At 42.5% G+C, this 23,395-nt stretch overlaps 1 protein-coding gene across 6 annotated transcripts in view; it reads left to right on the forward strand.

The window, feature by feature from the left end:
* The first annotated feature begins 279 nt into the window (after positions 1-279).
* The window catches only part of ARHGAP17 (Rho GTPase activating protein 17), a 48,529-nt gene continuing 25,413 nt past the window's right edge, over positions 280-23,395 (forward strand). For all 6 annotated transcript variants that reach the window (XM_063342922.1, XM_063342927.1, XM_063342924.1 and 3 more), the window contains exons 1-2: positions 280-444; positions 23,353-23,392. In XM_063342922.1, coding sequence (XP_063198992.1) covers positions 392-444; positions 23,353-23,392 — 93 coding nt within the window. In that variant the 5' untranslated portion in view covers positions 280-391. The remainder of the gene's footprint in view (positions 445-23,352; positions 23,393-23,395) is intronic.

Below are 23,395 nucleotides of genomic sequence, written 5' to 3' on the forward strand. Positions count from 1 at the left end.
GGAAGATGGGAGCGGTAGTCTTGGGGGACGTCTAGTGATAAAGGTGTGGGAGGGGGGTGTGTCCCGGGGGCTGCCCGCTCCAAGAGGGGTGACCCCCGCGAACCGGGCCCAGCCCAGCTGCCGCACCTCAGGGAACAGCGCCCTGCGCTCCCCTCACTGCGGAGCCCCGACATCCGGGCCCGGGGGGGGCGGGACATCCGGGTTTCCGGCCGCCCTTGCTGTTCCCCATGACGGTGTGGGCGGGGCCGGAAGCGGCGGAGGGTTCCGGTGTGGGCGGGGCCGGTGGCGCCGCCGTGAGCAGGGAGGAGGAGGAGGCGGGAGGCCGGGCCGGGGCGGCGGCGGCGGAGGAGCAGTGGGTTCCCGGCGAGAGGCCGGGGGAACGGCTGCCGCCATGAAGAAGCAGTTCAACCGGATGAAGCAGCTGGCCAACCAGACTGTCGGCAGGTGGGCGGCGGCGGCGGAGGGGTCCGGCAGCCGTGGGCCTGGCTGGGCTGTGGGCTCGGTCGGCGACTCCGCTCCGCTTTTCCCCGCCGCTTGGCAGCGGAGCGGAGGCCAGCCGCAATCTCGGCCCCGCGTCGGGGCGGAGAGGTAGCGGGTACGGCGGGGCTTCCCGCGCCGCGCCTCGCCTCAGCGGGGCTTTTTTTTGGGGAAGAAAAACTTGTGTCAGCTCAGAAAGAAAGAGCGGGACGGGGGGGTGGCAGGGGCCTTTATTGCTCGAAAACTTTGAAAAAAAAAAAAAAAAGGCAATGAGAAGGTTCTCGTTCTCAGTTCTTGAGGCGGGAGCGGGTGAGGGCCCGGAGCGGACGGAGGGGTGTCAGCCCCAGCCCGCCGTGGGACGGTGCGGGACCGTCGGTGTCCCCTGGCACTGGGGCCTCCCTCTTACCCCTCCGTGCCCGCTGTCAGCCCTGAGCTGCGCTCGGGTGGGTGCCGTGGGTGGTCACCCGGGACGCAGCGGGGCCGGGGACACAGGTCTCTACGGGTGGGGGTCAGGGGTTGTGTCGAGCGTGGGGCTGCGAGGATGGAAAGCGAAGGTCCCTGGGGGAGTGACAGCGCTGGGGTCAGGGGAGGTGAAGGATGGGGGGTCCTCGGGGGGTGGCCTTGTCTCCCCTGGGCTATTTGTATTGTGCGCTTCCTGTCTGGGCTCTTGTGGCTTTCATTTCCTTTGTTACCGTGTTAATATTGAGGTATTTGATATATTTCTCACTTTTTTTCTGTGTTTGAGAAGACTCCAGAGAGTGCATCCTCTGTTATTTTTGCTACAGCTAAGCCATAGAAGCCCTATAGGTATGACTGGTATCTATTTCCAGATATTGGACTCTTGGAAGGTCTTTAGCCTGATTCTATGGAAACAAATCTGTGCGCAGACACAGGAGTGTCTGCCTGCAGCTCTGCCATGTGTGAAAAATGCAAATGTAACTTTACTGCATTTCTGGTAGAGTTCTATGTTTTTTCCCCCCCAAAACTCCCCTCTGCTCTTAGTGAAAACTTGATCTGAAAGTATTAACTTTCATGTTATCTGAGTTTATACTTTCATGGTCTCCACACCACTAACTCATTTAATATATTGTTTATTTTCTTTGGGATCTACATACGTATAAAACAGGTCAAGTGTGTCAGCTAATAATGGCTAAGTAGTAGATTTTTAATGGGGTGTTTGTTTTGCTATGAAAGAGAGTGTGACTTCCAGACCAATCTTGTGTCCTTTCATTCTCATTTCATATAAATTCACGGAGGTTTTTTTATGTTGTTGGAGTGATTATTGGCATTCCCTTTTGCGTGTGTTGAGCCCACAGCTCCAAATCCCAAGTGGAATTTCAAGTAATCTGTGTTGTACTGAGTAGGATAAACATCTGAGGCTGCTTTCTGCTTCAAGAGGAAAATCAGAATTAAATCTGGAGAACTGTTTATAGTTTTGTATGGGTTGGGAGGTTCGTAATGACCTTTGACTAAATGCAGCTGAAGCCAACAGTAGAAGCCGTGGCTATCGGTCATTTCACAACGGAGGATCTCGGGGTGTGGCACGATTATTGCTCATACTCCTTCGCCAGGTAGTCTGCTGCTGCCTTAGCAGCCTGCCTCTGGAACAGTGAAGTTTTCCAGTTTCATTAAAATACAGACAAGTACCTATAATTGTTTTTCTTTTAAAACTATTTGAAATTACACTGACTCATTTGTTTTTATAAGCTTAATTTTAATAGTTAGTTTAATTTAAACTGTTCTTTTTCTCTTTCCTGTTCTAGTCAGCATTAAATGCACACACATCCTTATTGGTTCTGTCTTTTGCTCATAGAATGGTTTTTGATAATAAACTATCTCAAGTTAGTTGTGTGGATTCTTTACCCAAGAACATGCAAACTTTTCTTTGAATAGAGGTGAGAAGACTGAAATCTGAGGGTAAATCATAAAGCTTTGACCAGTGCTTGTTGCCTTTTTCACATATAAATTGTATCCTCATGTTTTTAAGTGCTTTGAATGAACCAAATTGACCCTTCTGTGAGTTGGTTTGTGTAGTCTCGTTAGCACAGGGTCGGACTTACTCTTTTGCTGCTGATCTTAATATCTGTGTCTTTCCAAGAAAGAAAATCTTTAAGGAAAAAAGCTTATGTAATTGAAATAATTTTCATCGCTGTAAATCCATGTTAATTTTAATGGAACTCAGGAAACTTAGTTTATGGATGCTGTTTGGGGCTGGGAGGGGAAGAAGCAAAACTCATGAGGCTTGTGTTGGCTTTTGCAACATGTGATTGCCTGTACGCGTAGGAGCTATAACAGTGGAAACTCAGTGAAGGTATTTTTACGTGCAGCGTATTCATGTGCACAACCAAACACTGTTTTTCCCCAAAACTGCGTTTTTAAAATTCTTTTGGTTCATGATAGCAATGCTTTTATCTGACTTTCAAGATAACCTGTTGTCTGTAAAGAGGTTGAAATCAGTCCTTTTTGTTAGATATTTGCTTAGATACAAACAGCATTTTAAATAGTAACTGCTTTCGAGGCCCATCAGAGCCCACGGTCTAGTGAAGACTTTGATTTGATAGAGTCAGAGATAATTTCTGGAAAGGCTTCTGTGTTTCTCCTCTTCCAGTTGAGGAGGCGAGAGGGATGTCTCAGCCCTGCAACACTGAGTCAAGAAATTAAGCATGATTAGACTAGTCTAAGGAGAAATGGTTCACTTTACAGTTTTAATAATAGTTACCTTGAAAAACATTTCATTTCAAGCATTATCAAATGTGCTATTAACATTAATTGGTGAATATTTAATATTACTAGCCTCCTTATATTTCATGTATTAGCCAAGCACTCAAATATTCACCAGGGTCTTATTTCATTTCCCAAAGTCAAATCTCTTAGTAGTGAAACATTTGTGATTGGTTTCACTTGCAAATATCAGGGCTGAGGTTTTCAAATTTCGGGCACTGTTGCTTTCTCTGGTTTTGATAAACACTGTAGAACTCATGGGAGACGCGACAGCATTCAGTAGAATCTTGCAGGCGGTATTAGCAGAGGCAAGTGTTACTGGCACTGGGCACCAGAACAAGGAGTGAACCATTTCAATTTTGTAACATTGAAAGAAAAAAAAGAAAAAGAAAAAAAAAAAGTTGCAGCGTGCATCCCATCTGGTACTGTAGCAGTTTGCTGCTTTCTGAGATGGGTTTATATTGAGTTGAGCGTAACTCATTTATTAGCCTTTTAGGCTTGGACAGAATGAGGAGACAAATCCTATGTCGAAAAGACTCTTCTGGTGATGTAAATGTCTTGAGGAGGTGCAGTGTTCAGTATTTCAAGACCCTGTACACTGTTGGGAGATCCACCTGGTGAATAAGCAGCCCCCCAAGAGAAGAAGTATTTGGAGGGGCAGTTTGGGCATCTGTGCTGAGGGGTCACGTTCCCCCCCCCCATCTCTGCTGGCTCACCTGGGGTGCTCAGGGACGTTGCATGAACTGTCTGCCCCCACTGACCTTCTCTGGAACATCTACCCTTCAAAGTAATCTGCTGCTCTGCAGGGTGGTCTTTCACTGGTAGTTGCTTTTTGTGCTATTGTATTAGGGGTGTCTTCTGCTTTCCTTTTCACTCATTCAGAGCTTTTTTTCACCATAATTGAGAGGCGGGGAGAACAGGCATGTTATGAGGTCAGCAAACCTTGGTTATGCACCAGTGATGTGTCTTTACCATGGTTTTGTTCCATTTAAGAAAGGGATATTTAATTCAAATCCCGAACTATTTTAGTCCTGTTCAGCTTGCTGTAGGTATGGATGATACTGCTTTTTGTACAGCCAGCTTCCAAAGGTTGGCATCCTTGGCTTTGTACCACGAATATGTGACTTAGGATGTCCTAACTAACTCCTCAGCATGAAAAATAAAAAAGATGGGCAAGAGCTTCCCTAAAGCATAAGAATGGCATTTATGGAAGCCTATGAGTCTGCATGGATAGTATTATATAGAATTATGAAATATATGTAGGAAACTAATTAAAGAGGGGATTAGCTGAGTGTAACAGGATTCCACAATAATTAATAGATGTGTTAAATATTTTGCAGCAATTATCTTGTGAATGTTGTTGGCTGCCTTAAGACAAGTATTCAGTCTGCCACTGAGTACTTTATGTACTTGATAGGTTTATTCTAAGTGTTGCAGGTGTGCAAGCAGGCATTTCTGCTGAGGGGAACAACTCAAGCTCTGGTAAACCGATAAAGTAAAATACCAATTATTTGTTTATATAAACCCGGAGAAAAAGGGGAAATGAAACAATATATTTTGCCTTTTATTGGAAACTGGCAGTTTAAGCACTGGTCCCTGTAGTTTTGTGGCTGCTTCAGAGAGACTGTCCAGGCTGGGTTACTAAGATGACCTCTCGTTGGGAGATGGCATCAGAACTTTCTCAGGACAGTCTTAGCTAGAGTAGCCAACTGTGAATCTCAGAGTGTGCTGGTTCTCATGTCATCATAAAGGGTCTCGCATCTAGTCAGAGATAACTCACAAGAAGGAGGGCTGGGGTGCATGCAGGGGAGCAGAGGCATGGTGTACCAGGAAATCATTAGTTCCACACAAGATGAATTAATGCATCAGAATAAACTGGCATCTTGACCATGACAGATACACAGCTAATCAGACAAAATAACCAGCTCAAATCTGACTTTATTTTGAGCTACATCCAAACTCCAGCTTAAGCAATTGGAAACATCTTGAAACTTTTAGTGAGGCTTAAAAAATTAAGGAGGGAGGGACTGGAGAAGAAAATAACAACCTTAATTCTGAACTTCATGATTTTCACGTGGCCTGTGATTCTTTAGAGGCTATGTGCTGACATTGCTTGTAGTGGAATTTATGTATTAATTCCTCTAAACCTTCATCTGTTTTGAGGACCAAGGCTCGTATCCCCTGAGAACAGTTCTCTGTTCCACACACACGTTTCATACAGGGCTCTGTGAAATGGAAGTCCTGGAATAGGCTTTAGTACTTGCTTTCTCATGAATCTGGAGAGGTGAGGTACTGCCTTCCTGCTGTGTTTGTACCTTTCCCTGGGATGCTTCATTAGCAAATCAGCTGTGTTTTAGGCTCAGAAATGAAAAGGATTATATTGTGTATGATGTCAACAAAGGTAATTCTTCAGATATCTACGAGTGCTTGTTTTATAATTTTCATACCCTTTTATAAATTACAAAGGGAGACAGACTTTTGATTAGAAGCTCGGGAAGTATTTTGCTTTATAGTTGCAGTCATCTCTAATGAAAATAAATGTTCAGAGGTATTGTCATTAAAGGCTTTCAAATGATACACTAATAAGCATTTGAACTACATAGCTAAGTAATTCATATGAGGAATGAGTCCACAGAGGTGTTTGTATAATGTTGTTTACTTACAGAAAACCAGGTTGGTAATTAATGACACTTGTTAGACCGTCTAACAATTTTACACGAGTTAGGCTTTCCTGCCTCTGGGGACAGGACTATTAATACTGTTCCCATCCATTTCTTTTTTCATCTTTCAGGTGCAATCAGCAGAGTACCATACAGATTAAAAATTATTCTAGACAACTGGTCTGGAAAGTTTAGGTCTGGGGAAGATTGAGACTGATAGGTGGATATACTTACTAGGAGAGATACTCTATCTGCCCTTAGGCTGTTACAGTAATTTAAACCAGGGATGAGCAGATCTGACTAATGAGAAATCTGGAAGAAACCACAAACCACCTTAGAAAGGTCTTTGTTATGCAAGAAGCTAACTTACTATAGCTTCTCTACTAGTTTTCCACTGTTTAAATACAACTTCTTGTATACAAATAGGTTCTTCCAGGCCCTGTACAGATGACATTACTGTGACTCAATAGGAGTATTTAAACGTATCTTTTAATAGCTCATGCCCTGCATAAAAGTTACTATGCTGAACTATATTTAGTGTTTCTTCAAGCCACTTGGCAATCTGCAAGGCGCAAGCTGGAATTGTTGTTGTTGTAACCTAATTATTACATTGAAATAAGTTATGTTAAAATGACTATTATGATTCTATGAACGATTGCATACAGTAAGGAGCTACCTACATTCAGCCAATATAATATTAACCCTACAATGCCATTTAATGTCAAAGAAATACTTCTTTAATGTTTTTCTAGTTCTTGTGTGGAAACAAATAATAATTGAGTATGACCCTGGCTCACCAAGACATCCTTTTAAAAAAAGTTAAGCGTGATAAGCATAACTTACTTGGAGTGATTGTTGTCATTGGTAAAGATATTTGAGAAAGTGGTAAAAAACACTGAAATACGTTCATATTTATGGGCAGGGGGAGAATCTGCTTTGTGCTTGGTCTTTTAGGTTGGCATTTGCCACCTACATCTGAGTACTCAGGAAAAGAAAAAGAAAAATCTCAGTGTTTATACTAGTTATCTTAAAACATTTCCTGTTTATCTCCCAATGAAGTTCGAGGTCTCTTTAATTAGAAAATTGACTTAGATCTTTCTGGATGGAAGATTAATTCAATGACAGGTTTAAAGAGTCTGAGTAGATTGAATTAGGGAAGATCTGTTTTCCTGAACATGTGCAGACTTTTGGACTTCATGTAACTAACTGTCAAGGACTGATTGAAATAAAATGTGTGTGAAAGCTGAAGCACTGGTATACTAACAGCAAAGGGAATGCATTATCTGCATGTGAGTAGTTTGGCTGCTGAACAGGCAGAGCAAGGAGGCACTAAGCTTTATATCAGCTGAAACGCTGGAGCTGGCACATGCAGCTGCATGGGCTTTTCCTTACCTCTCAGCCACTTCTAGGCTTCTCTATGGGCTGTGCAGAACTTTGCAAAATGCTGTTTTCATCTGAAATGCAAGCAAGCCAAGAACTAACAGTTACGCCTTTAACACTGCTTCTCAGCCTCAGCATTATCAACAAAAAGTTTCTTGGTATCTGCGTATTTATCTGTTTCCTGCACTCTTTGGGGAAAACTGACACAATGTAATGCGTTGTGCAGCTCAGGAATCTGATTTTTCTAACAGGACAAACTTCCAATTATAGAAAAAACATGCGGCTATTATGTTTTCAGTTTGGGGCTGCTTCTTGTGGTAAGACTTGGCACTCATCAGTGTATTTGCGACTGCCATTAACGCAGCAACAAATGGAATAGCTTGTGGATGTAAACTGTGTCCAAGTTGTGGTCTAGATTAAATTTTGTAAGCATGTCTCTTAATCCCGTTGATCAACGTACCCTTCAAAGAGGATTGCTAAAGCCAAAGGAAAAATCACCTGAATTTAACTAAATTGAGGACTTTAGTGACTTTCTTCAATTGTTCTGTCTCAGTGGCCAAGTTGTGAGCTGGTGAGGTCTGTAAGGCTGAACGCCTGCTGCTGCCGGTGAGATGCTGTATTGCTGTGCTGGAATCCCAGTAAGAAGAGGGGTTTCGTGTGTGAACAGATGGTCAGAAAACAAAGGAGTGTATTCTGGCCTGCTTTTAGGTGTTCCCTCTAAGTTTTGTACAGACAGTTTATCAGTATCTCTTAATTCCTCAGGGACCGAGATGATCTCATGTTGGTTTAAAGTCTTGGTCATTAAAAATCCTTAAGGTTAGAAACTGTTGAGAAATTAAGTTGAGTTTTTAAGAAATGTGTTTCACTGCAGAAGTTGTTCGCTGTGTTTAATGCTGAGCCCTTGCTGCATTGCGGGGTGGTGTTTTCCAGAAAGCCACTGTATTAAACTTCCCAGATACAAGTGCAACATGAAGTAGTGCTCTTAAAAGGGCAGCAGCAGGTTTTAAATCCAATGAGTAAGTATTGGCTCAGCCCTCAGCTTAAAAAGCCTCATCACTTGTGATCCGATTCCAGACCACATGAAAACCTGGGAATGCTTCGACTGGGCTGCGTCTGTCTTGCCCAACGTCCAGTGGCCAGAAGCAGATGACGTGGGAAGGCTGTGAGGCTCAGCTGTCCCGTGGTATTTCCCACGCATGTTCTCACGGCCACCAGCTGTGTCTGTCTCAGGAGCTTCCTGAGCCAGAGGTGGCTTCTATGTGGCTGATGTCTGATAGCACCAGGCCTGTGGTGGTCTGGGCATTGACTGTGCCATCACTGCTAACGCAGAGCTCCACCTTACCAAACAGCTGAAGAATGGGTTAAAGCTGTAGTCTGCTCCCCTGCTTCTCTGCAAGTCCACATTTTGAGAGTTTCAACTATTTGTTTTCACAAGTCAAACTGTGTAGGAGAGAAACATATTTCTCTGTGCCTGCAGTGTGTAAGAATGAGCTCCTGCTTGTGTTACCTTGTTTTCCTGAGCAGTGGGTGCTTCCAGGGCAGGTCGAGCTTTGGTGATTTTCCTCCCCCTTAACAGATGCAGAAGATGCCTTTCAAACTTTGATAAAAATCTCTGGTATTCAGTGGTGAAGAATGACTTGTTTTAGTTGTGCTAAATTTTGTTGACTTGAAGATACCTAAATAAATTGTTGTGCTTTATAGTAGAGAACTAGCTAAAGCCTGTTGGTTAGAAGAAAAGAAGTATTATTTAAACCGGTGGCAGGCTTGTGTGTCAACTGAGTGGGCAGTGTGTAAAATACTTGAGATTTTTGTTGCAGAAAAAGAAATTAAAAGACTCCAAACGCAGGAATTTGGGAAATATTAATTGCCCTTTTGCATGCATGCTTTCATCTCCTTTGGCTCTGTTCAGCATGCTGCTGCTTGATGAGACAGATCAGAGGACTGATAAAATATTCACAATAGACAGAGATACTGTAGGATCTGTTGTAGCCGGATCATCCGGGGCTTCCTGTTTTGCTGGGGGTCAGGACTGCACAGTGAGGGTAAAGGGAGCATCTCCCTCAGGAAAGCGCAGTCTTACGTTGCCTTAAAAAGATGAATAAAATGTCATTTTTCTGTGCAGAGATTTCTCAGGTGGTTTCACAAGGTTTTGAAGGGTCTAGGGCACTAATAACAATTTGCCAAACCTGGCACGCTCTGCTTCTGTCGCAGCACGTAACCAGAGCCTGAGTCACCATCCCCGGGGGAAGCACCACAGGGAAGCAGAGGAGGCTGGAAGAGGAGAAAAGGATATATTGTCCAGGGGTCTTAGGTGCATCCAAGGTGGAGGTTTTGGTATCTGATATAACAGCAGGCTAATGGAGGTAAAAATATACTTGAATCTGCTTTAGTGACAGCTGCTCAGCTAAACTGTCGTCTGTGCACCTGCGCTCTCGAGAATTCCAATTCTTCTGATGTTTATTTATATAAAATAATCTTGGTATTACCCTCTTGGTGGATGAAGCTGTGATTCCTTGATTCTAATTTGATCCGATGGTGATTCTTTAGAGCAAGTAATTTTAATATCAGGTTGTGCCCAGAGTCAAAATCCTAAAATAGTTATGATTTAATCTGCTAAAATAGCTAGAAGTGATCTAACAAGCTCTTTCAACCTGGTGCTGTGATGTGATACGCTTGGAATTTATGAAAGCAAATGTATTTCTTAGATACTTGCATGGTATTTTTAGGTTATGATAATGGATCTGTGACCAGAACTGCTCTTTAGAGGTCATTGTATTAGCAAATGATGACATGCCAAATACATATGATCTTTTTAGGACGTGATTAAATTAAGTGTCTTGGTGTGTTAGAAATGTTTTCTAATATAATACACAGTTTCCAGAAAGAAAGGTTTCATAACTTAAGAGGTAGCTCCATTTTTTTGGTGCTAGGAGAACTTCCAGACTGCTGTGTTGCATCTTCCATAACGCAGCAATTAGCTGTCCCCTATTTGCCATGGCACAGCTCTGATCTGAAACCTATGGCAGTTTAATAATGCAAATTAAACTGGGTGAGATATGGCTAATCTTCTGTAATTCAGAAGCAAGTAGTTTCACAGCTGTTGGTGGTAACACATCAAGTGATTTTAACAGATTATTGTGCTTGATTACCCCATTTTTTCAGGACTGCTTGCTTCTTGTAGGTACTAGTCCTGAAAGCAAGGCTAAATTTGGTCCTCATCAACACTGTTGTGCTTAAAGCAGCACTTGATGTCTAGACAAGAAAAAAATGGGGAACTTTTGAGTATCCTTTTTATCCGCAACATTGCTTTGCTGGCTGAATTAGAACATTTTGGTTAAAATTTATTCCTTAGGAACCAAATAGCCTTAAAAGCTTTGTGTTTGTAACCGCTATTCCATTGCAGATAAAAGCAGGTCAGAATGGTCGTGCATCTTCTGCTTGGCCAGTCCTGCTGTCTCAACAGGAAACGGGCTTTCATAAATACACACCAGCTGGGTGAGGTCACAAGTTCTTCTCTTAAGTGAGGTGGAGCCTTTTTTTTTTTTCCTTGACACAGATTGTTTTCTTGTGAAGTTAATTGCATTGCAAAATGACAGGAACATCCTGGAGTGACTGCAGAGGAGTGAATCAAAGAGCCAGGGGTTCTGCAAAAAATGAGTATGCAAAATATCCAAATCAGTTTTAGGTGAGAAGGAGCAATAAAGGAGGAGATTTTTTCCTTCTGTCTTACAAGTTGTCCTGTGCCAGAAATCACTAAGCTGAGATTTTTGTATAAATATACTCCTTGGCTATATTGCATATTTCTTAAGATCCCAATGATACTTCCAGAGTGAAAATTAATAAAAGGAAAACTTGTACAGCTGAGCATTGCACAGAAAAGGCAGGTCATTGCTGAGAATGGTTAATGCAGCTGGAGCATGCCACTTGGGACATGCACACATGTCCTTGGTGACAGAGGTCAGGCTACAAAAAACTGCTTCAGACAGTGACAGGAAAATTAAGTTATAAGATTGGCTCTTTTTTAGAAGATAAATTGCCTTGCATGCAGATTGGGAAGTTATGGCTGTGATATGACTTTGAAAAGTCCAGCAGTTTATTCAAATGACAACTTTTTTTGGCATCTGTGAACTACTTCTCGAGCAATCCATAGGAAATGTTAATCCACCTGATTTAAAGTTCTGTTTTCCGTAGAAAATGAAGGTAAGATAGAAAGCTGATGTTTTCATACAGAAAAATAAATGTGAGCTAAACTGTTACAGCTTCTATTTCAGTCGAATGTTTAACTGGTTTGTCTTGCTGTAAGCCGATTTGTACGCAGATCAAGTGTTCTGATCTGATATTTTTTTTGTAGGAATGGAACAGTAGGATCAAGTAATCCTGGTTTTGTAACAGCAGGTCCAAGTGTGTGTTGAAGAAATGCGGTACGGGTTAATGAACCTTGATTAGACTACTAGTCCAGGGCTCGTATTTCCTTCTCAGAAACGTAGTGGTAGAGTTAACTTTCGGTTTTGTGCTGGAACAGCAAAAAGCATCGTATGCAACACATGGCAGGGTGGTCATGGCATAATTCAGCATGTTATACACATTAATGTGATCTTGTATACACTGTATCTAAGCAACATAAAAACAGACATCTATATCCAGTGCCGTAAAACCCAGTAATGGGATGAGTCGTCTCAATTGCAGGCTAATTGTCAGACTCAGCTCAGAAACTCGCTTTCCTGTTGGCGAAACATAATGAAGGGTTCAGCCGTTAATTGTTAATCGTGGCTGCTGATCAGAAAATCAGTGCAAAGGCTTCATTGTGAAACAGCAGGCATGAAGAATAATCCCTATTTTGTCACTAGCCTATTAGTCAATTTTATGTAACCTCCAGTCCCTGAATTCCCTTATACTTTTTTTTAACTTATTTCAAAGCTTCCAACTCCTTTTTGCTTTCTTAGTTTCTATTCCTACTTCATTGTTCTGCCTTTTCTGTGTTTCCTTGTTTTGCTTTTTGTGTTGATTCAGTTTGGTTCCTTTTCAAAGGCTTTCTCTTGCCAGTTTTGTGAATCCCCGAACTTAAAATAGACCTGTCTGGACAGCGTATTAAATTAAGAACAGTGTTACCTTTGGTGAAATGTTCGTTTTTAGATTGGAGTTTTTTGACACTTATGCAAGGTAATAAGCTGAAATGTCCAGCCAAAGTGCAAAACCCCAAACAAATATGTGAAAAATGCCTGGGGTTTGGTGGTGTGTTTTTTTTTTTTTTTTTTTAGCAGTTCAGGTTGGGGGTTTTTTTAGCAGTTCAGTGTATTTTGCTCATTCCTGTATTGCATATTTTTCCTATTCAAACGTGTCTGCACTGTAGAAGGTTTGCCTTTGCAAAAGGTACCACTGCTTCTTGGAGTCTTTTCCAATGATAGGCAGTGCAGGACTTTTGGCAAAAGAAATCACAAAATTTAAAAACCTCTTGAGTTAGTGGGCACCCACCTGTTCTGTGGCTAGAATGGAAGGCTGTGTCTTGTTTGAAAGTTCAGGATGTGTTTGAGGTTTTTTGGTGGGTTTTTTGCCACCACCCCCCCACTTTAAATGTGAAGGAGTTCTCATGTCAGCAGGTGGTTTGGCAAGGGAACTGGTCTTTGCCCAAAACGAAAAGCTGCCAAACCCATGTGTAGGAAATTCACCGGCCACTCTCTCAGCCAGAAACATCAGCTGCTGCCCAAACTCTGTGGTCAAGAGGTACGACTGCATCGGGCTTTGCAGCAGTGCCCTTTCTGCCAAGCCTCGATTCCCAAGCTGCCCTCCTGTGTATTTCCACCCCTTCTTTGTGCTCCCACATGTCACCTTGGCGGTGAAGTTAATCTGACTGAAAAAATGGGTTTTCTTCCAACCAGGTTAGTTTTCAGCCGGGTCAGCCCTTTGAGCTGTTGACTAGTGGAGATGCTTGTGCCAGGCAAGGGAGATGTGAGTGGAGGAGGGAGGACACAACAACATTTTTCAGCGGCTCTGCCAGCTGATGTCACCTCCGTGTTAATGAAAATGTTGGCCCTGGGGTGCAGTTTTGTGATCAGCTTAAGCTGATCTTAAGTAGCTGCTGTTGCTAAAAGGGAGAGAATTCCCCTGTCCCTGCTCTAGTGCCAGCTCCCCTGCCCCAGGACGGGGAGCGGGGCAGCTGTGGGGTGGCCCAGTGAGGGGACCAAGACAACTGGAAACCAGTCATTTCTTTTATTGGGTGTAATTCCAGTCTGAGCTCCCTGTGACTGCTGCTGATGCAGGGGAGGGATGCAAGGACCTGAAATCTGGGGAAGGGGGACTGCTTTGGGCAGGATCCTTGAAAGGAGGAAGGTTGTAGGGAAGCGTGTGAGGGAGGAATCCAAGGTTTTCTCTTTGTTGTGGGCTTGATTTGGTGGTGGCTCGAGCTGGCACAAATTCAGGCTGCTGTGAAGGGCCAAGGAGAGCCAGCCTGGGGAGGGGAGGTGGCTGCAGGCTGATTTATTGCTACTGCTTCAGCCAGGTTAATTTTCAGCCAGACTTAGTGCTCTGGTGCGACTCTGGCTGTGAGCGCTGCTGGAGCACAGAGGCAGCAGGGAGAATTCCCATTTTGGCACCAGCTGCGTTTATGTTGGCGTGCAGTGATTGTAAAATTGCACCTGAGATTAAGGAATAACAAATTCAATAATTATTTAGGTTGCTTTCTGCTCTACTGCCTCGTATATCGCAGTTGTACACAGCTAATTTTAGATAAAATTATTCTATGTAAGTAAAAGGTTGTTGCTTGCTTGGAGGGGGGAAGGACCTTGTATGAAAATGACTTTTTAATGTAAGTAAATACCGGGCAGCTAAATATTAAAAACAGTTCTTTACCAGGATACAGTGTAAGGGTGTTTGTGTACATTTTTTTAATATAAATTATATTAATAACTGACATGTTTGGAATGTTCAAGTTCTATAGTAATGTTAAGTAGAGTGCACTTAGCATGAGAAATTTATATGGTAATACTTAAAGGGGAAAAAGCAAGGCATAGAAAATACATTGTGATTTGACAGGTTTAGAAAGCTTCTTGTGTAGCTTAGATTAGTCTCAGATTCCTTGGGGTTTTTATCACTGAAAGCTCGACACAGGAGTTTCTACTTGGAAAAAAACATGACTGCTGCTAGATTTCATCCTGACTGGATTTAAGCATTTAGAATTTTACTCCCTTACAGCAGTACTTTGCATTTCCTTCTGAAGATATTAATACTTTCACAAATCAAGTGTACTTTTTTAAAAAGAAGCCACACTTTTTTATGTTGGCCTAATATACACTGTGAGTGGAGGTTTGGTTTTTTTTGAAAGTCGAACGGAATACAGGGAGAGCTTTGCTAGCTAAAACTTTGTTCGTGGTATGAAACAGTAGGTTAGCAATAAGTATTTGATTTGCTGGAACAGTAGTCAACTGGAAGCACTTATCTTTTAAATTTATGGATACAAATAAAAATTTACAATTATCAGACTCATCAAATGCTCACTGAAACATTGCTTCCTCCACCAAATCTGGTTCTGCGTTTAAACCACAACTGTATTTTTGCCATATGAAAGTTCACCTTACATTCATCTTGAATTTGCTCGAAATTATCTACCTAGATTTGTTACATAGACTTAACTGTTCGAACAGTGTGTTTTTCTCACACTGTACCATATTTGGCTTAATTCTCAATAGCTAATGTTAAAAACATCTATTTTACAAGGAGGGGGTTGGAGTTCTGAAGGGCAGAGCAGGACCTCGCTGTACCTCCGAGAGTGGCCCTTAAAATAGGACTTGGCTTGAGCCGTGGTTGTTGTAAATAGCTAAATTTACTGCCTCGCTTGGGAGAGGAGCCTTGGATCCATTTCACTTACGAAGGCATTTCAGATCCCCTAATGCGAACAGTCTGTCATGGGTTTCCCTGCAACTGCAAAGGGAACAGTCTGCTTTCTTTCCAAGATGATTATCTTTCTAAAGCCTGGTCTGCCTTTAATTAGAGCCGGCAGGCTTCATTCTTCAACATCGGATGGCTGAGATTATAGAAGAGATCAAAGTTGCAGCTTTTAGATTGAGCGACCAGGCAAAGTTTGATGGAGGAACTCAATGGAGAAAGGAAGACAAAGGAGCAGAAATCTTCGTCCATTTATTGAGGCCTGAACTGTAGTTTTGCAGCTCCTGGGTTTCTGAATATAAAGATCTCAATTAATGAAATATTTTGGTGCCTTGGAGGTGACACACCATTTTTTAAAGCATTTCTAAAGGATTAGAAGCACAGAAGCTGCTGTAACTGCATGGGTTAAAATTGGTGACCTGAGCATCGCTTTAGTCTGGAAACTGGTTCTGCAGCGAGGCCCTTCCATAGGAAGTGAGCTGCTGGGTTGTCTCCTCCAAAACAGCAGCCTTCGCTGTGGCTTCTGCTATTGCCACTAAAGCATCAGTCATCACCAGAGGTACGATGAATCCAATTTTAGTACTTGTGCAGAAGCTTATGTTGTTAATTTGGGTGAAAAAACAGATAGTAGGCAAAGTCTAACTGGTGGCTGGTTGTGAGTGGTGGTCACTAAATACTAAGTAGGTATTGAAAATGGTGACCGTCATCTGACAGCCATTCTGAAGTGGTTTTAAAAAGTTTAAAATAACTCACAGAATATTGATACTAAACCTTGGGTCATGCTAGTTTCTTTTGCAAAATTCCAACAGTACCAAGGATTTCACTTCATTACCTTACTCTCAGTGAATGCTGGGGGTTTTTATGGTGGGGATTATTTTGGGGCTTGTGTGATACAATGAGCTTGGTTTCTGTGGTGAGAAGTGTACTTGGCCAAACACGTTTCTGCTCTGGCTTGTCTTCAAAATGCTGTGCAGGTGAAACCAAACTCCTACAGTCTATCCAGAAAGCCGAGTATTGCCCCGGGCTGCCAAAGAAAGCAAAATAAATCCTTCGTAATGAAGTGGTTTTGAAAAGTGACCTTTAATATATGTGTTTATGAAGGCCACAATTGTAGGATTTTTGCTTTCCAGTCGCACAGAAAGATCTGTTAATGTGTTAAAGATCTCAGCTTCTGAAAAGCACATAGACATGCAGAATCTAGGTAGAATATGGGGAGAGGGAAATGTATGTTACAACCTGTATTTTAAATTCTAGTCCACGTGAGGAGCGTTTGTGGGAGCCTGACTGCCTGGGAGGAGGAAGGGGCAGGGAAAACCTTCTCATGTTCTTCTGAGCTGGAAAACAAGAGGCTTCCTGCATCACCTTGATTTCCTAAAGTCAAAACCAAGTAAAAATTAAGGAAGATACTGCCATAAACAATGATTGGATACTGACTACAGCAGACACTTTAAGTGTATAGTAAGTGGCACTCTGGAGTCACTTCACCTGTATTTTGGTGCTTCTGTGTCCTTATGGAAAGGGCATCACTGAGTTTGCCCCTGGTCTTGTTCAACTGCTTCAGCTCTTTCTCCTGATTTGAAATTTTCATTTAGCTTTAAAATCGTTTGATGTGTTTAACAATTAGGTTCCATAAACTTGTATTATAAAATACAGGCTTTACCCGGCTTAAAAAGGAAGCTGTTGCTGGAATTAAGCACAATGTCAAATGGGGAAATGTAAGCTGGAAGTTCTGAAACACCTTTAAGTTAAGTTTTCTATGAAGTTTGTCTTGGTGAATGTTAAAAAAGTAAACCTTTCAGAAGGAAAATGGTAATTTAATTCTGGATTCCTTGTTTTGGAACACAGCTGCTGATTCTTTCATTTTTCCTGGCAGCAAATCCTGCCTATTGTATGTGGAAAGCAGGCAGGATGTGCTGCCAGCCCGGCAAAGGTGCTCTGAAGTGTTAACTCAGGCAGCAAAGTTAATCTGGTTACTCTTGGTAACAAACAAATGCTTTGTTTAAGGAAAATCAAACAGCAGGGAGGGCTAGCTTTAATTTTGTCTCATGTTTTTGGGTGGATGTCTCCTTGCTTTCGCTGAAACCTTTCCAGAATTCAGGAATGCAGACTTGTTTCGTCATGAAGCGAACAGCCCTCCCGCAGCATCACCTCCCGCCAGCTCCACCTCCCATCCGCAGTGCGTGAGTCAAGGTTTCTGTTTCCACTTTGACATTTGAACTGAGTCACTTGTTCTGTTGTGGATGTCCAAGGTTTTATGGCCCTTTATGTCAGGGTTGCTCTTGTTCCTTCCTTGTTAGCCTTTCAGGGGTGTAAATTTCCACTGGTTTTGTAGCTTTGGAGATCAGCCCCCAGGTCAGGAATGATGCCCTGGTGGTGGACAGGACACTGCTGTGAAGCCAGTGAGATCTCAAATGTTGTTTAGGTTAAGCTTCCTTTTTTTTTTTTTTAAACTCCCGTGCTGTTTTAAATAGAGCCTCTTCATTTTATACATGGAAATGTAAATTCTTTCCTGGTGGAAGATAAACACTTTTATCTCAGGAATTCTCATCTGCTGTTTCCAGATGTACAGAGAAGACTTCTGGCCTGGAAGCGTGAAGGAGCTGTAATGTGAAAAAGTGAAGGGACCAGTTTTAAACCTGTGGGATGAGAAGAGCTGCTCTGCCCGCCCTGCTCACGGCCGAGCCAGGCGGTGAGCTGCAGCCGAGCCCTGCACGCCAGGCTGTTTCAGGCTGCGCTGTGCTGAAGGAAAGAGAAAATGAATGATACCATAAAACACTTAGAGGAGGCCAACTGGGGGCACATGCAATACATTTTTAAAATGCCACAGCAAGCTAAGGTACTGTAATTAACGTGCCTAGAATAAAAAATACAGTCTTTCCACTCACAAACCTCTTGGGTTTTTGCTTGGAGTGAGTTAAGGCAATCACTTCTGGCCATGGCACCATCTCGTGTTTCATGTTAAGTACACTATTTTATGCCTTAAAAAGGAAAAATAGTTTCAAGAGTGAATTTGGCAACAAAAAAATTTGCTGAAAACTACAGTTTCTCAGTGTTACAGTATCAGAAAGTGAAAGCTTAGCTCTGCTCAGGTTTTTTGTCCGTCTTTGGTGAATGTCACGTTCTTCGTATGTTGTTCAGCTGAGCTCTGCTTGGAGCCCAAGCTGCTCTTTGCTACCTTTTCCTACCCCAGAGCTCTGTCAGCGAGGTTGTTTGTCTGAAGGGTGAATCTGGGGAGCTGATCTGGCTGAAAAGTAACTGTTTCTGCCAGATTATTTTGATCGGCTTGGCTGCCTGAGGGGGCTTACAGGCCAGCTGAACCAAGTGTAGCAGTGCAGCAGAAGGGACGCTGAAGAAGCCAGGAACTGCTTTTGGAGCTCGTAGAGCTCTGCACTTCAGATGCTTATGGTGGGTAAAATGTTGTTCTGAGTGTGGGAAACAGTTTGAAAGTACCGTTTTTAGGGATTTCAGTAGGTTTTATCCTCTTTATTCATTAAGGAGGTGATTATAGCTGCAACAAATGATCGTTCAGTTCTGGTTTTAGACGCAGTCTTTTAAAATGCACTGCTGAATTCTAGTTGAAAAAACTTTGTACCAGCTGATTCACGTAAAGGTTCTGCCATGGCAGGTATCCTGCCCAGTGTTGCAGCAAAACTTCACTTTCAGTTCTCAGAAACCTTCCTTTCCCAGGGAACCAGCTCTGTTCCTGCTTCCAGTGGACTGCTGCCAGTCCAGCAGCTATTTTATATTTAGGCTGTAACAGCCCCTGTGCTGCTGCTGTGCTGTGATGACAAGCCCTGTGCGCAGAGTCTGGCGTCCCCCAGGCTGCTGCTCGTGCCGTGCTCTTTCCCGTCTCACGTAGAAGGTGTCGGGAGGCTCCGGGCTGGGCAGATCCCCGTTTCCCTGCCGTGTGCCGTCCGGAAGCACGGGGACGGATCCTGCACAAACAGCTGGGTCACAAACCGGCATGTTTGGGGCCCCCGGCGCACGGGAGGGGCTGGGACGGCAGGGCGTGCTTTCCCCATTAGTAATGGCTTGGAGGGACCTCGTTTTGCAACTGAGACTTAACTGTTTGGACTGTATTGAGTTTAGCTGCTGGGAATGTAAACAGCCATAGCTGCTGTAATCTCAGTTTGGCCTGGGCTGTGTTCGGGATGTGCTGGGGGTGGTTACAGCTGAGGGTCCCCAGGCTGGGGGCCAGCTACCAGTGCTGCAGGGCTTGAGAAAACCCTTGGGAACATGCTCTGCAACGAAATCTTCCAGTTCTTAATCCGTTGTTGATTCCAGAAGGTGATATTTCTTCATTGCTTTATGCGTCTGACTTGTTAAGATACAAATAAGACCTAATAAGGAATAGAATCATATCAGGGACCTTTCAGATCATCTAGTCCAACCATCAACCTAACACTGACAAAAACCATCACTAAACTAATTAGCATTGAGAAAGAATTCTGTTATTTTCTATAAACTTGCAAATTCTCGAATTACTCTGCGTAAGGAATCAGTGTCCCACGAAGCTGCAGTTAGATGTAAACTTTAAACTAGTAGTACCTGTTACTTGGAAGACGACAGATACCTTTGATGGTTTGTTGCTCTGTCCCCAGGTGACTGCTCAGTAAGGAGATCTGCTGTGCTGCTATCGCAAGGTTGCATTTTCTGTTTCACGGTTGTGGTCACTGAAAACCAGTGTTATTTAGTGGCTCTTTCTTGGCTTCCTTATTAAAGGTGGAATGTAGGCCTGCAGGAAGGGTGAGGTCTTCCCTCTCTGTGTTTCTGAACCTGACATCATCATCAGTGGCTTTTCTAAATCAGCGCTGGCCTGGGGACGCTGTCCTGCTGCCACCCGTGACTGGGGAAAACATCCCTGACTTCAGAGGAGGAGATCCGGATTTTCAAGCTGTGACTTTAAATCCTTGATAAACCAGTTAGGTGTCCAAAGATAAAACCATGAAAATTGTTTAGCACTTCACATAATGATATATAGTCTGCTGGTAACCATATTTTAAATGGAAACAAAGAGCTAGCATGTTACTGAGCCGTCTTTGCTTTTCACTCAAATGAATATAACTTCCTAGGAAAAAGGAGGGGAAGGAGAAATCAAATTTTTGATAAATCTGAAGTTGTATGGAAGTTCTATACTGTTTGTTGGTTTAAAATTAATGTGGCTAAAGCCATTCAAAAGCATCCAGTAACTATAGTAGTATAATGAAAGGTTCTGTTGAGCACAGATAAGGAATAATATTAGAAGGAACATTGTTTCTTCTAAAGATAATTTCTATAAAATGCATTTCATGATACCCAATAGCTAAAAGTGAATTTACAGAATCCTGTAGTGCTTTGATTATTGCTGCATGGGCAGGAAAAAACCAGTGAACTCTCAGTCAATCCATATTCTTGTGATTATCAGCAGTTCAGTGGTTTTAATGATGTGTACGTATCCAGTTATAAGTACTCTAAATGTTCTTAGAAGTTGTTTTGAATTACACCACCTGAGGTGGCTGTTTTCTTTCCTAAAACTGCTGGTTAGGTTAAGGTTGTGTGTTCTCCTCTGGGATGTTAGGTCTCTGCTTCCACAGTGTCTGTTTCATATCACACCAGCGTGTAAGTGTGTCAGCATCCAGGGTGAACGAACCGCTGACGCCTTCGTCTAATCTAACTTTCTCTTACTGAGCCAAATTAAGGGCTAGAGAGATATACAGGGGAGTCAGTGCAAGCTCCGTTGCGTAATGTGGATACAGAAACCAGCTGCATTTTCTCTTAAACAGATTTCTAGGTAAAAGAAAGAAACTGAGACCTGGATATATGTGAATGCTGTCAGGCCAGCTCCTGGAGCTCTAGCGAACTGCCATGCCAATCTTTTGTTAAATGCTGATTGCTTTAACTAGAAAATCTTAACATGGTTGGAACTGCGAGTAGCTATTCTTAAATATCAAAATTAAATAATTTCTAATAGGCTGTTTTATTTATAAACAGCTGCATCTGTTGTTGAAAGAAGTCGGTTTTTACAGAAGCCCCCTTGAGCTGCGTTGTTGAGCGAGCTCGTGGCAGGTAATCACGGGCTGGCTCCTTCAGCATCAGCCTGTTGGTCCTGGCGTACAGTGTGCCACCTGGATCAGGACAGGATTTTACCCGAGAGGTATTGGAATTGGTGCCTCTTTATATGCATCGCTTAGGCTGACGTGGTGTTTAAGATGAGGTGTTTACTGAGATATCTAGGTGAGGTACAAAGCTAAGGCACTGCGCTATTCGGTAGCGTCGTGTCGACTCTGTGCCATACACCCTTTCTTAAAGGTGGGTAAAATTGAACTTCATGAAAGGTGCTAGTGAAAGGCATCCATTCACCTGGTGGAAAACAGAACTGAGAAGAAAATGGAGTTTGAAACCAAAGGCCACGTTAGCCATGGTAAATACAGCCCCTTCTTAAAAGGCAAGCACAGTATCAAATTCAATTTTAGAAACAGAGATGGCTGATCCCTTACGCAGTCCGTTAAAGGACAGAAAACTCTGGCTGCTCAAGAATTTTGTGTAAAACCATTCTCATGCACAGCACTATGTTCCTACAGAAATATTTAGTAGCTCTGTATTCATCTATCGCGTCAGTTAGCTGATGTGTGTAGTAGCTGCCACTTAAGATTAGATTAAAATCTTATAGCAGATTAGATCTGTTTAAGTGGAGTGTTCTTACGCTGTTCTTCCATGTAATTTCTAGTGGGATTTTGCAAGACTAAAAAATTAAAAAAAAAATCAAAAAAAAAATCAAATAATCGCTCTCTAACAGGATATGATCTTGATCAGACACAGTATCTCTACTTGTGTGGAAAAGCTTATCAATCTTGTATATGTTTCCCTAAACAAGTAAATGTTACAGTGCTTGCAGTTTATGTTGCTGTCAAAGTATTTAAATGGCTTTTGTCTTAGTCTTATTGAGGTTTTGAGCATTACTGTATTCTGGTATTTAATTATTAAACACCTTATGGTTCACAAACAGTTCAAGCAGATAATGTGACATGAAATTGAAGTCAAATGCCTTAAAAAAAAAAAAAGAAAAGAAAAAAAAGAAAAAACCAACTTGGAGTGAGTGAATATTTTCTTTCGAGGCATTTTGCATGTTCAGATGATGAAGCCTGATCAAGAAAATTAACTTTCTGTGCGTGACTAGTCCTGCATTAGGTTATTAAACACCTTTTAGGACCAGAAGGAAGTCCGTGTAGTAGACGAGGAGCCCTGACAGCGGTGGGGGGAACTCTCTGAACAGGAAAATCGAGTGCTGGAGTACCTCCAAGTCCTCTGTAGTGATAGGTGCGTAGTAGTAGCGAACAGCCAAGTAGAAGAGATCACGAGTGAACTAAACTTTGTCTTTCTCTATTTTATAGATCTAGCAAAGGTAGGATAAAGCTGTGTTATAGCAAAGGAGTCAACACCAAACAAATCTGTGTCAATATTAAACAATTTGAAGTTTATGTGTAAACTGGGACTGGAAAAAAGTGTGGAATTGTATGTGTAAAGGATTGAGTATGTTTGTGACAACTGCTAATATTTTGTCTGAAAGTATGTGTAAGTATTTGGGTATTTTTCTGTTGAGGGTAGACCTTTACCGGGAATACTATTAATTTCTGATGATCTTTAAGTAATACATCTTTTCTATTCTTTTAACATTATGGAATTCAGCAAAATGAGGTAGTGGGAGATTTGTGGTGAAGGTTGTGTGCGTGTAAGTTTAAGGGTAGGCTGCTGTTTCCGCTGATTGCTGATGGATAAAGCTCTGCAGCGGTGAAATATAAAAAGGTGAAGTTGGCTGTCCTACTTTTCTCATGTTTTTATATCCCTTTACATTCAGGTGCATTTTTAACATTATCTGATTAACAACACGGAATAAAATTCAAGTTACTTAAATACATCTTTGCACTCAAATTAAGTTACTTGGGGTTCCAATTTGTTTTGTGTTAAAAACCGTGTAAGGTCTGAAATATCATTAGAGCTTGGTGCCGTGGATTCGTGCTGTGGGCTGGGAATTCTGGGAATGTCAGGCTTTCCCAAGCACCCTGTGCTGGGCAAGCTGTCCGTGGTCACTCCTTGGCCGGGGCCAGGAGCCAGGGCTAACGTACGACATCGTGTTTGCAGTAACGGTCATAACAGGATTATAACTTGAAACTCAGTGGGTTTTGCTGAAAACATTGTAAGAATCTTTGACCCTGAACATGCTAATTAGTCTGACAATGGTCTTTTTTTCCTCCCTTAGGGCTGAGAAAACAGAGGTGCTTAGTGAAGACCTGTTGCAGGTA

Source organism: Chroicocephalus ridibundus, chromosome 8 (assembly GCF_963924245.1).
Source record: "Chroicocephalus ridibundus chromosome 8, bChrRid1.1, whole genome shotgun sequence".
Taxonomy (NCBI): domain Eukaryota; kingdom Metazoa; phylum Chordata; class Aves; order Charadriiformes; family Laridae; genus Chroicocephalus; species Chroicocephalus ridibundus.